At 48.9% G+C, this 12,542-nt stretch overlaps 1 protein-coding gene and 1 pseudogene across 7 annotated transcripts in view; one reads left to right on the top strand and one right to left on the bottom strand.

Annotated features, from left to right (window-relative positions):
• Nucleotides 1-3,388, bottom strand: part of SZRD1 (SUZ RNA binding domain containing 1) — a 33,615-nt gene extending 30,227 nt beyond the window's left edge. For 3 of the 7 annotated variants that reach the window (XM_003891192.3, XM_021936500.2, XM_009200172.2), the window contains exon 1: nt 3,037-3,309. In XM_003891192.3, the coding sequence (XP_003891241.1) occupies nt 3,037-3,087 (51 nt within the window). In that variant the 5' untranslated portion in view covers nt 3,088-3,309. Of the gene's footprint in view, nt 1-3,036 lie in introns of all 7 variants that reach the window. The other 4 variants (XM_009200161.3, XM_009200168.2, XM_009200157.4 and 1 more) reach the window with 3 other exon arrangements.
• On the top strand, nt 627-1,170 carry LOC110742933 (annotated as a pseudogene).
• Nucleotides 3,389-12,542: the final 9,154 nt, after the last annotated feature.

Below are 12,542 nucleotides of genomic sequence, written 5' to 3'. Positions count from 1 at the left end.
GGTTGCAGTGAGATGAGATTGAGCCACTGCACTCCAGCTTGGGCAATGGAGTAAGACCTTGTCTCAAAAAAAAAAAAAAAAAAGAAAAGAAAAAAAAAAGGAAAGGAAAAGAAAGAACACCCAATTTGCAAATTTCCACGTCCCCAGGTAGAGAGGGAGCAGCAAAATGCTAGAGAAAAAAAACCCCAGCCTTGAAATCAGATAGGCTTGGGATCAAATCCCAGCTTCCCCCACTTACTATCTGTGTGATCTTGTGTGAAACCTCCATTTCCTTGTCTACAAAAGGAGGACAATGCCTCAACAGGTTGTTTCAAGGATTCAATTAAATAAGATATATTAGAGAACCTGCATTTTGGCAGAGGTGTTCATGATGCCAATAAGGCAAAGTTTGTGTTCCACTTCTGTACTTTTTTTTTTTTTGAGACGGAGTTTCACTCTTGTTGCCTAGGCTGGAGTGCAATGGCATGATCTCAGCTCACTGCAACCTCCGCCTCCTAGGTTCAAGCAATTCTCCTGCCTTAGCCTCCCAAGTAGCTGGGATTACAGGTATGTGCCATTACATCCGGTTAATTTTTGTATTTTTAGTAGAGATGAGGTTTCATTATGTTGGCCAGGCTGGTCTCAAACTCCTGACCTCGGGTGATCCACCCACCTCAGCCTTCCACGGTGCTGGGATTACAGGTGTGAGCCACAGCACCTGGCTGTGGTACATTTTTAAAGGATATTACTAAAGTAAGGGATAGTAGAAAGAACACTGGCTTTCTGCCTCCACTGCTGCCATGGTTCCTGTGAAAAAGCCTCTGGTGAAGGGGGGCAAAAAAAAGCAGCAGGTTCTCAATCTCAAGTTCACTCTTGATCGCACTCACCCCGTAGAAGATGGAATCATGGATGCTACCAATTTTGAGCAGTTTTTGCAAGAAAAGATCAAAGTGAACAGAAAAGCTGAGAACTTTGGTGGAGGGGTGGTGACCATTGAAAGGAGTAAGAAGCAAGATCAACGTGACATCCGAGGTGCCTTTCTCCAAAAGGTATTTCAAATATCTCACTAAAAAATATTTGAAGAAGAATAATCTACGTGATTGGTTGCTCCTAGTTGCTAACAGCAACGATCGTTACAAATTACCTTACTTCCAGATCAACCAGGACAAAGAGGAGGAAGACAAGGATTAAATTTCATTTATCTGGAATATTTCGTATAAGTTATTAAATAAAACTTGGGAACCAAAAGAAAAAAGAAAGAACACGGGACAAGCATCAGAAAGACCTAAGTCTCTCAATCTCACATTTCTAGGCTTATTCAGCTGTTAAATGGGGGACTGCACTAGCTAATTTCTAATTGACTTAACCATTCTGAAAAAGAAAAGTAAGCCCCAATTTCTGCTGAATCCTATTCATCTTTGTTCATTGGCCTCCAACTTCTCTAACATGAGGAACTTATGACCCTTTGAAACAGGTGGGGAAAACCAAAGAAAGGCCAAGATGCCCAAGAAACGTATAATTTGCATGACATTAAAATTGTAAGCCAAGCTTTTTTATAGGGGATGACATGAGGGGTGTCTGGATGATTCACTCAGATTAGTGGTAGGCAGTAAACGCCTGTATCGAAAATGTTGCATTTTCTGGCACAAAGTTACTGGTAAGAACACTGTCTAGCATATAGCTGACACTCAAAAATGCGGGCTGAATGAACAAGGAGCCAACTGACACCTGTTACTCCCTATAAAATCTTTAAATTTCTTTACTTAAGCCAAAACTCAAGAAAGATGGCTGTCACATTAAGAACGCTACTAAATATCCTCTGAACGAACTAATCCTTCAAATTCTCAATTATGCTAAATGGAAAAACATAAACAACCGTGAGAGAAATGCTGAACCAGCGGAAAAACTTCAAAGCCAAGTTTCAACATTCCCCATTCCCGTAGAGCTAGATACACCCACTGACTGCTGCCAGGGTCAATTTCCCGGCCTCTTCCAGGGCTCACAATCACCCTCAAAAAGCGCTTAGGAAAAAAAACCCAGCGCCTACTCTACCCTGGTACACTCGACTCCTCACACACGTAAACCTTTAAGGTGGATGTCAGTGGAGCCAGCATTGAACAGACACGAACACGAGGAGACGAAAAAGGCATCTCCCCATCTTCACCACAAACTTTGAAAAGACCAAATTATTCACGAATCTAAGAGAATTCACAGATCCTGTTTGAGATAAACTATTTTCCTACAGTTTCTGGAGGCAAACAAAAACTCCCAAAACAAGTCGAACGGTCCATCTCCGCACTCCTTTCCCAGGAATGCGGCTGTTTTACATATCACACCCCTCCCCCTGGACTCCGACAAGCGCACTCCTAGACTCTCCCAGGGCCTCGGATCGCTGAGTGGCAGAGGAGCTGCCCGCAGAGCTTTCGGTTGCTTTGGCAGTGTCCCCGTGAGACCTGCCTGCCTGCCCACAAACTCTTCTTGGAGTAAAAGTGAAAGACAAAAAAACCCAGACTCGCCCACCGTGACGGATGGTGGGGGATTTTAGCAGAGTTGAGTAGCCCAAAGAGGACTCAACTTCCCCCTACCCCCCGCCCTCGGCAGCCTCCTCCTGCTTTCCTGCGAAGCCGGACATGCGTCCCGGGTCTACGCAAGCCCCCCCACCCACCCACATGGTGTGTCCCTCCCCGTCAGACCACATGAACTTTAAAATGGTGCCTCGGGCGACAGGGCCCGTCGGAAAGAGTCACAGAGGCCCGGGGCCAGCGAGCGGGCGCGGGGGGTCAGGAAAGGAGGCCCCAAGTGGCGGGTGGAGCGCCCCGGGTGACGCGCGCGTTAGTGGGCGGAGGGAGGCGCACCAGGCAAAGGAAAGGAGAGAAATGGATCGCGGCCCCTTTAAGAGGCCTTCACGGCACTCAGGAACTGGGGGCCTCTCCTCCACCCCCAGCCCGGCGTGTAGGGCCCTTCTTTGGGGAGAACTATCTCCAGACCCGCTCCCCGGAGGCTCCCCTCACGCCAGGTCGCGCCCGGCCCTGCCCTGGGGCGGCGGCCCCTCCTTACCCCGCTGTCTGCCGCCTCTTCCCAGCTCTCAGCGACCTCCTCATCTTCCATCTTACTCGCCGCTTTCCCTCCTCCCCAACCCCCTCCCCGCGCCTGCGCTTTGAAGCGCGCCTCCGTCGCGGGCGCAGGCACGCAAGGCTTTACTCAATGGACCCCGCCCGCTGCCTAGCCCGGAAGAGGCGCCAGGCAAGGTCCCAAGAGTACATTGGGGCAGCCATCTTGGAAGGGGGCAGAGAAGGCGGAAAGATGCCATCTTTCTTAAGGGCCAACGCGTTATCCGTCTTACAGAATGGGAGTTCAAGGGAAGTCATCATCTCGAGTACCGGAAGTGTGTTCTTGGGAACCATCTTTTCTAAGGGCAAGCACTTAAAACTTTTTTTTCTTTTAAAGTGAGTCCTAGTTTTCCTAAACTACAGATAATGGTATCTTCATAATTCTGAAAACATTTTTAAACACCAACAAATCATGAAAAATATCTGCTGATGCAGAAAACATTTTATTATTTCTGATAGGGTGAAAATGATTACATTATTTCCTGCTCATAAAGCAGTATTCTAATCATTTATTAACACCATATCCGCTATCGTAAGGTAAAGACGGTAAAAGATAATATTGCACCTCAGCTGGGACAACCAGTGGGATTCCCAGCTACTAAAGTTCTCCTGGGTCTTTAATGGTAGATAATAAATACGTTAGTTTTACCTCTGAAAATTATTGGCCAGGCACGGTGGCTCACGCCTGTAATACCAGCACTTTGGGAGGCCGAAGCAGGCAGATTACCTGAGGTCAGGAGTTCAAGACCAGCCTGGCCAACATGATGTAACCCGTCTCTACTAAAAACACGGAGTGGTGGCACACGCCTGTTACCCCACCTACTCGGGAGGCTGAGGCAGGAGAATCGCTTGAGCCAGGGAGGCAGAGGGTGCACTGAGCCGAGATCATGCCACTGCACTCCAGCCTGACCAACAGAGTGAGGCTCTGGCTCAAAAAAAAAAAAAAAAAAAAAAAAAAAAAAGGCTGGGCGCTGGTGGCTCATGCCAATCCCAGCACTGGGGAGGCCCAGGCAGGCAGATCAATAAGGTTTGCAAAACCGGCATCTCACGGTGAAACCCTGTCTCTGCACAAAAATACAAAAATTGAAGGGCGCGGTGTATGGCTTGTAGTCCCACCCCCATCTCAGGAGGCTGAGCAGAACCTGAACCTGGGAGGCGGAGCTGCAGTGAGCCAGCAGATCACACCACTGCACTCCAGCCTGTGACAGAGGGAGATTACGCCTCAAAAAAAAAAAAGAGTGGCTCACGCCTGTCCGCCCCTGGAGGCAGAGGCAGGCAGAGATCACCTGGAGGTCAGGGGTTCGGTATCAGCCTGACCACACATGGAGAAACCCTCAGTTCTCTACTTTAAAATACAAAAGGTCACTTAGGTCGGGAGATGGAGGCATCTCATCATCCTGGCTAACACGTAGAAACCCGCCCTACTAAAAATACAAAAACTAGTTGGGCAATGTGGCGGCTTCTGTAGTCCCAGCTACTCCGGAGGCTGAGGCAGGAGACTGGCCTAAACCCGGAAGGCAGAGCTTGCAGTGAGCTGAGATCTGGCCACTGCACTCCAGCCTGGGCGACAGAGCGAGACTCCATCTCAAAAAAGAAAAAAAAAAAAAAAAAAAAATTAGCCAGGCATGGTGGCACATGCCTGTAATCCCAGCTACTCGGGAGGCTGAGGCAGGAAAATCGCTTGAACCTGGGAGGCAAAGGTTGCGGTGAGCCGAGAGCACGTCATTGCACTCCAGCCTGGATAACAAGAGCGAAACTCCATCTCAAAAAAAAAGTTACTTATGTGGCCGGGTGCAGTGGCTTATGCCTATAATCCCAGCACTTTGGAAGGGTGAGGTGGGTGGATCACTTGAGCCCTGCAGTTTGAGACCAGCCTGGGCAACAAGGCAAAAGCCCATCTCTACTGAAAAAAAAAAAGGTGTGTGGTCTTACGCAAGTTACATAAGGATTCTATGTCTCAGTTTCCCCAAGTGTATACATTAGAGATAGCTACTTCGAAAGTAGATTGTAAGAATTTAACCAGTTACTATGCTGAAATGCCTAGAACAAGAGTCATAAGGGTTAGCTATTATCATTATGGGAGTGTCTCGTCTGCCCGAGGAAGATCTGTAACTGTGACTTCTGTGATCATCCTTTCTTTCTTAAAATATAAGGGCAAGGAGATGCCAGGCGTGGTGGCTCACGCCTATAATCCCAACATGTTGGGAGGCCGAGGTGGGCGAGTCACTTGAGGTCAGGAGTTCAAGACCAGCCTGGTCAACATGGTGAAACCCCATCTCTACCAAGGATACAAAAATTAGCTGGATGTGGTGGCGGGCACCTGTAATCCCAGCTACTTGGGAAGCTGAGGCAGGAGAGTTGCTTGAACCCAGGAGGTGGCAGTTGCAGTGAGCCAAGATTGTGCCATTGCTCTCCAGCCTGGGCGACAGAGTGAGACTCCATCTCAAAAAATAAAAAAATAAAAAGGCGGGGAGATAAGCAAACACCATGTGTTTATATTCTTACTGACATGTTCCTGTTTTTCTCTCAGTTTTAAACACATGTCATTCAGTAGTGTTGCATTTGGCTGCTATAACCAAGTTATCTGACTTGGAATGTGTTTTTTCTTATATTTTTAGTATGCCATTAATCTTTCTGAAGTAAAATCTTCCTGTTGCGAAATTTCGCAATTTGTATTTTTTTTTTTTTTTCAGACAGACTCTCACTGTCGCCCAAGCTGGAGTGCAGTGGCGCAATCTTGGCTCATTGCAGCCTCTGCCTCCTGGGTTCATTTGATTCTCCTGCCTCAACCTTCCAAGTAGCCGAGACTGTAGGTGCTTGCCACCATGCCCAGCTAATTTTTGTATTTTTAGTACAGACCAGGTATCACCATGTTGGCCAGGTTGCTCTGGAACCCCTAACCTCAGATGATTTGCCCACCTCAATCTCCCAAAGTGTTGGGATTACAGGCGTGAACCACCCTGCCCGGCCTGTTATTGGCATTCTTAATGATTATTATCATAAACTGCAACCATGTGTTAAATGTTACTGGTCTTTATTTAGAAGTTTAAGTGACACGCTTACTAATTCTCTGGTTTGACGACTTCCTGACTCTGAAATATTGTTCATTTCCAGGGTCTGTCCTCAGTCCACTGTTCTCACCTAGATGCTCATGGTATAAGCCATCCACTGTATGCTGAAGACTGCCAAAGTTGACTTCTAACTGAGAACTGACCTGGTGTTTCTGATTCCGATTTTTATAGCTAGGCTTCTTATTGCCATCTCCACATGGATATTTCACCAGCAGCTTTAAGTCTCTAAGTCTGAAACTCAAGTAATTCTGGGCCGGACACAGTGGTTCACGCCTGTAATCCCAGCACTTTGGGAGGCCAAGGCGGGGAGATCACGAGGTCAGGAGTTCGACACCAGCCTGACCAACATGGTGAAACCCCATCTCTACTAAAAATACAAAAATTAGCCAGGTGTGGTGGTGCATGCCTGTAATCCCAGCTACTCAGGAGGCAGAGGCAGTAGAATCGCTTGAACCTGGTAGTTGGAGGTTGCAGTGAGCGAAGATCATGCCACTGCACTCTGGCCCCCGTGACAGAGCGATATTCCATCTCAAAAAACAAAAAACAAAACAAAACAATAAAAAACCACAAAAACCCAGTAATTCTGCTGAGTTCACCAATTTCATGGATTTTGTCTTGTTCACTCTCTGAGACTATATTTACTTGGAATACATTCTCCTGTGAACCCATTCTTTGAAGTAAATTATCCTGACTGAGTCTTGCCAACAGCAAAGTGGTTGAAACTGTCAGAGATAACCTCGTTCTAGAGCAATAGTTTTTCCTAAATGCAAGTGACTCCTATATTTAAGCTTTGTCGTTATGCCTTATTACCAGCAGAGGGAGGTGGTTTCTTACAATTTTGCCATATTGGGCAATAACCCTTAACAAAGGCATTGGTTGGGCATTTCTGAGACTGAATTTTCAAGGAGACAAGAAAGATAGAGATCTTGGAAATCATCTGAGAATGCTGCAAATGAAATAGTTTTTGTTCCATAAAATGGGTAACCAGGAGGTCAGTCTTCGTTAATCACATAGACCCCTTGTGACCCTGGGCAAGTCTCTTCTCAGTCTGATTCCTCATCTGTAAAATCATCAGGGATGGAACCAAATTATCTCTAAAATTGAAAAAGTAATGGCAGTTTCTTCTTCCAGGGATAAACCCAAAAAGTTGAGGCAGTGGCGGCCCGGCACAGTAACTCACGCCAGTAATCCCAGCACTTTGGGAGGCAGAGGCAGGCAGAAGACGAGGTCAAGAGATCGAGACCATCGTGGCCAACATGGCGAAACCCCTTCTCTACTAAAAATTCAAAACTTAGCTGGTCGTGGTGGCACGCGCCTGTAGTCCTAGGTACTCAGGAGGCTGAGGCAGGAGAATCGCTTGAACCCAAGAGGCAGGAGGCTGGTGCAGTGACCCGAGATCATACATTGCAATTCGTAGCCTGACCGATAGGACAAGACTTTGTCTCAAAAAAAAAAAAAAAAAAAGGTGGAGCGTGGCTCACGCTCTGTAATCCCAGCACTTTGGGAGGCCGAGGCGGCTGATCATGACTGCTGAGATTGAGACCATCCTGGTGAACATGGTGAAACCCCATTTCACTGAAAATACAAAAAATTATGGTCATGCCGGGTGGCTCAAGCCTGTAATCCCAGCATTTTGGGAGGCCGAGACGCATGGATCACCACTTCAGGTCAGGAGATCGAGACCATCCTGGAGCTGACAATGCAGGAAACCCCTGCTTCTACTAAAAATACAAAACTAGCCGGGTGAAGTGGCGGGCTTCTGTAGTCCCAGCTACCGGAGGCTGGAGGCAGGAGAATGGCATGAACCCGAGGCGAGCCAGCAGTGAGCCAAGATCACGCCACTGCACTCCAGCCTGGGCGGGCAGAGCCAGACTCCGTCTCAAAAAAAAAATTCGGCCGGGCGCGGGTGGCCTGGTAGTCCCAGCTTCTAGGGAGGCTTATGCAGGAGAATGGCGCAACCCGGGAGGTGGCGGAGTTTTGCAGTTAGCGGCGACAGCACCACTGCACTCCAGCTGGGAGACAGAGCGAGACTCCATCTCAAAAAAAAAAAAACGGTTGCCGGGCCGTGGCTCACGCCTGTAATCCCAGCTCTCAGGGAGGCAGTAGAGGCGGGAGGATAGCTTGAGCCCATGCCCGAGATCTGCCTGGTAATATAGCCAGGACTCGGTTTCTCCACAAAGAAAAGACAAAAAAAAAAAAAAACCGGTTGATGCCGTGGCATACACAGGTATTGTCAGAGGCCCTAAAGCATGAGTCTCTCTCTCTCTCTCTGTCTCTCTCACACTCACTCTTTCTGGTCTCACTCGGTCACCAGGCTGGAGTACAGTGGCACAATCATGGCTCATCGCAACCTCCACCTTCCAGGCACAAGCGATCCTCCTGCTTCAGTCTCCTGAGTACTGAGTAGCTGGGACTATAGGTGTGTGCCTCCACACCCAGCTAAGTTTTTGCTTTTTGCTTATTTATTTTTTTTGGAGACGGAGTTTCTCTCATCACCCAGGCTGGAGTGCAATGGCGTGATCTCAGCTCACTGCATCCTCCGCCTCCTAGATTCAAGCAATTCTACTGCCTCAGCCTTCTGAGTAGCTGAGATTAGAGGCCTGCGCCACGACACCTGTCTAATTTTTTTTTCTTTTTTTTTTTTTTTTAGACAGAATCTCGCTCTTTTGCCCAGGCTGGAGTGCAATGGTGGGATCTCGGCTCACTACAACCTCCGCCTCCCGGGTTCAAGAGATTCTCCTGCCTCAGCTTCCCAAGTAGCTGGGATTACAGGTGCTTGCCACCAAGCCTGGCTAATTTTTGTATTTTTAGTAGAGACGGAGTATCACCATGCTGGCCAGGCTGGTCTCAAACTCCCAACCTCAGGTGATCCACCCGTCTCGGCCTCCCAAAGTGCTGGGATTACTGGTACGAGCCACCGCGCCTGGCCTCAATTTTTGTATTATTAGTGGAGAGTTTCTCCATGTTGGCCAGGCTGGTCTCGGACTCCTGACCTTAGGTGATTTTCTTTTTTTTTTTCCTGAGACAGAGTCCACTTTTTTTTTTTTGAGACGGTGTCTTGCCTTGCTCTGTCGCCCAGGCTGGAGTGCAGTGGCATGATCTCAGCTCACTGCAATCTCTGCTTCCCAGGTTCAAGCAATTCTTCTGCCTCAGCCTCCTGAGCAGCTGGGACTACAGGCACGTGCCACCACGCCTGGCTAATTTTTGTATTTTTAATAGAGATGGGATTCACCATACTGGGATTCGTGATCTGCCTGCCTTGGCCTCCCAAAGTGCTAGGATTACAGCCATGAGCCACTGCACCTGGCTTTTTTTTTTTTTTTCTTTTTTTTTTTTGACAGATTTTTGCTTTTGTTGCCCAGGCTAGAGTGCAATGGCATGATCTCGGCTCACCACAACCTCCGCTTCGTGTGTTCAAGCGATTCTCCTGCCTCAGCCTCCCGAGTAGCTGGGATTACAGGCATGTGCCACCACACCCAGCTAATTTTGTATTTTTAGTAGAAACGGAGTTTCTCCATGTTGGTCAGGTTGGTCTCGAACTCCCAACCTCAGGTGATCTGCCCGCCTCGGCCTTCCAAGGTGCTGGGATTACCAGATTATCAGGTGCTGGTGAGCCACCGCACCCGGTTGCATTTTTTTTTTTTTTTTTAAGAGGTGGGGGTCTCCCTATGTTGCCCAGGAGGGAACTCCTGGGCTCAAGCAATCTGCTCACCTTGGCCTGCCAGTGTTGAGATTGCAGGCATGAGCCACTGTGTCTGACTTCTGGGGCCTGTATGTTAAACCTGCACTCAAAACTTCAGGTGCTTTTGGTACACCACATAAAACACTTTGATGCTAATCAGAATACAAGCTCAAAGCCCATCATAACTTTGTATCTGATGCACAAGCTGAAGCTATATAGATAGTTGTGATACGTAAATGGCAACTTACCAATATTGAAAATGTGCAGGCTGGGCGTGGTGGCTCACTCCTGTAATCCCGGCACTTTGGGAGGCCAACGCAGGCGGATCACCTAAGGTTAAGAGTTCGAAGGCAGGTGTGATAGCTCAAGCCATAATCCCAGCACTTTGGGAGGCAGGGGAGGCAGGCGGATCAGGAGTCAGGAGTCGAGACCATCCTGGCTAACTTTCTGGTGAAACCCCGTCTCTACTAAAAATACAAAACTAGCCCGAGGCGAAGTGGGCAGGCCTGTGGTCCCAGCTGCACCAGGGAGGCTGAGGCAGGAAGAATAGCGGGAACCCGGGGAGGCCCGAGCTTGCAGTGAGAGCTGAGACCGGCCACCGCACTCCAGCCTGGAGTGACAGAGCAGACAGTCTCAAAAAAAAAAAAAAAAAAAAAAAAAGGAAGTTGAGACCGGCCCGGGTAGCTGGTGGCTCAACCTGTAATCCCAGCACTTTGGGAGGCGAGGCAGGCGGACCACGAGGAATCAGGGAGATGAGACCATCCTGGCGACACAGGGTAGAACCCCGTCTCTACTAAAAATACAAAAACTAGCAGGCGTGGTGGCGGAAGCCTGTAGTCCCCAGCTACCGGGAGGCTGGTGAGGGAGGCTCCGTGGGCCTGGGAGGAGGAGCTTGCAATGAAGCTGAGATCCGGCCACTGCCTCCAGCCTGAAGAGCAGAGCCCCGAGAGACTCTGTCTCACAAAAAAAAGTTTGAGACCAACTGGCCCCAACGCCGGTGAGGAAACCCTGCCCCTACTAAAATACAAAATTAAGATCTGGTCTTGGTGGCTCACACCTGTAATCCCAGCACTTTGGAGGCTGAGGCAGGTGGAGCACTAGGTCAGGAGTTCAAGATCAGCCTGGCCGGCATGGTGAAACCTCGTCTCTACTAAAAATACAAAAAGTTAGCCAGGCATGGTGATGCACCCATTAGTCCCAGCTACTCCAGGAGGCTGAGGCAGGAGAATTGCTTGAACCTAGGAGGTGGGAGTTGCAGTGAGCCGAGATCTGCCACTGCACTAGCCTGGGTGACAGAGTGAGACTCTGTCTCAAAAAAAAAAAGGCCCGGGCAGCGGTGGCTCAAGCGTAATCCCAGCACTTTGGGAGCCCGGTAGTGGATCCGCGAGTCGGGGTCGAGACCATCCTGGCTAACATGGTGAAACCCTGTCTCTACTAAAAATACAAAACTGGCGGTAGCCCGGTGGCTCCAGCCTGTAATCCCAGCACTGGGAGGCGAAGCGGAGTGGATCCTAAGATCAAGTCCCGAGACTATCCTGGCTAACATAGGTGAGAACCCCGTCTCTACTAAAACTTAAAAACAGCGAGCCTTGTGTGGCGCCTGTAATCCCAACTTCACTTAGGAGGCTGAGACAGGAGAATGGCGATGGCAAAGACCAGTGAGGCACACAGTGAGCCAGGGTGCATGCACTGCACCTCAGCCTGGGAGACACAGTGAGACTCGATCTCAAAAAAAATACAAAAACTAGCCCGAGTGGTGGGGCTGGTAGCCTGTAGTCTAGCTACTCGGAGGCTGAGAAGCGGGAGAATGAAGCGTGAACCAGGTGAGCTGCCTGATGAGCCGGGGATCGCGCCACTGCACTCCAGCCTGGGCGACCATGAGACTCCGTCTCAAAAAAGAAAAGAAAAAATAAAAATAAAATAAGGCCAGAGGCGTTGTGGCTCACCCCTGTAATCCCAGCACTTTGGGAGGCCGAGGCGGGTGGATCACCTGAAGTCAGGAGTTGGTGACCAGCCTGGCCAACATAGTGAAACTCTGTCTCTACTAAAAATACAAAAAATTAGTCAGGCGTGGTGGGCAGACGCCTGTAGTCCCAGCTACTCTGGAGGCTGAGGCAGGAGAATGGCGTGAACCCAGGAGGCGGGGCTTGCAGTGAGCAGAGATCACGCCACTGCACTCTAGCCTGGGCGACAGAGCGAAATTCCATTTCAAAAAAAACCAAAAACTACATTTGGCAAATAGCAAATTGGTTGAACCCAGGAGGCGGAGGTTGCAGTGAGTCGAGTTGGTGCCACTGCACTCTAGTTTGGGTGACAGAGCAAGACTCTGTTTCAAAAAAAAAAACATAAATAAAAATAAGTAAATAAATAAATAAATAAAAACTACATTAGTTTGGTGCAGAAAGACTGGAAACTTGAAGTGGGGGCTTTCACGTTATAGGCAGATTTAAAAACTGTCTGATTGGCAATGAGTTGAAAGAGTTATCAATAGGCCTGGTGCGGTGGCACACGCCTGTAATCCCACACTTTGGGAGGCCGAGGCAAGTGGATTGCTTGAGCTCAGGAGTTTGAGACGAGCATGGGCAACATGGTGAACCCTGTGTCTACAACAAAATGGAAAAATTTGCCAGGCATGGTGGTGCCCGCCTGTAGTCCCAGCTACTCAGGAAGCTAAGGTAGGAGGACAGCTGGAGCCCGAAA

The sequence above is a fragment of the Papio anubis genome, chromosome 1 (genome assembly GCF_008728515.1).
Source record: "Papio anubis isolate 15944 chromosome 1, Panubis1.0, whole genome shotgun sequence".
Taxonomy (NCBI): domain Eukaryota; kingdom Metazoa; phylum Chordata; class Mammalia; order Primates; family Cercopithecidae; genus Papio; species Papio anubis.
The sequence above is the reverse complement of the archived record's forward strand: the minus strand, read 5'-3'. Positions and strand labels throughout refer to the sequence as shown.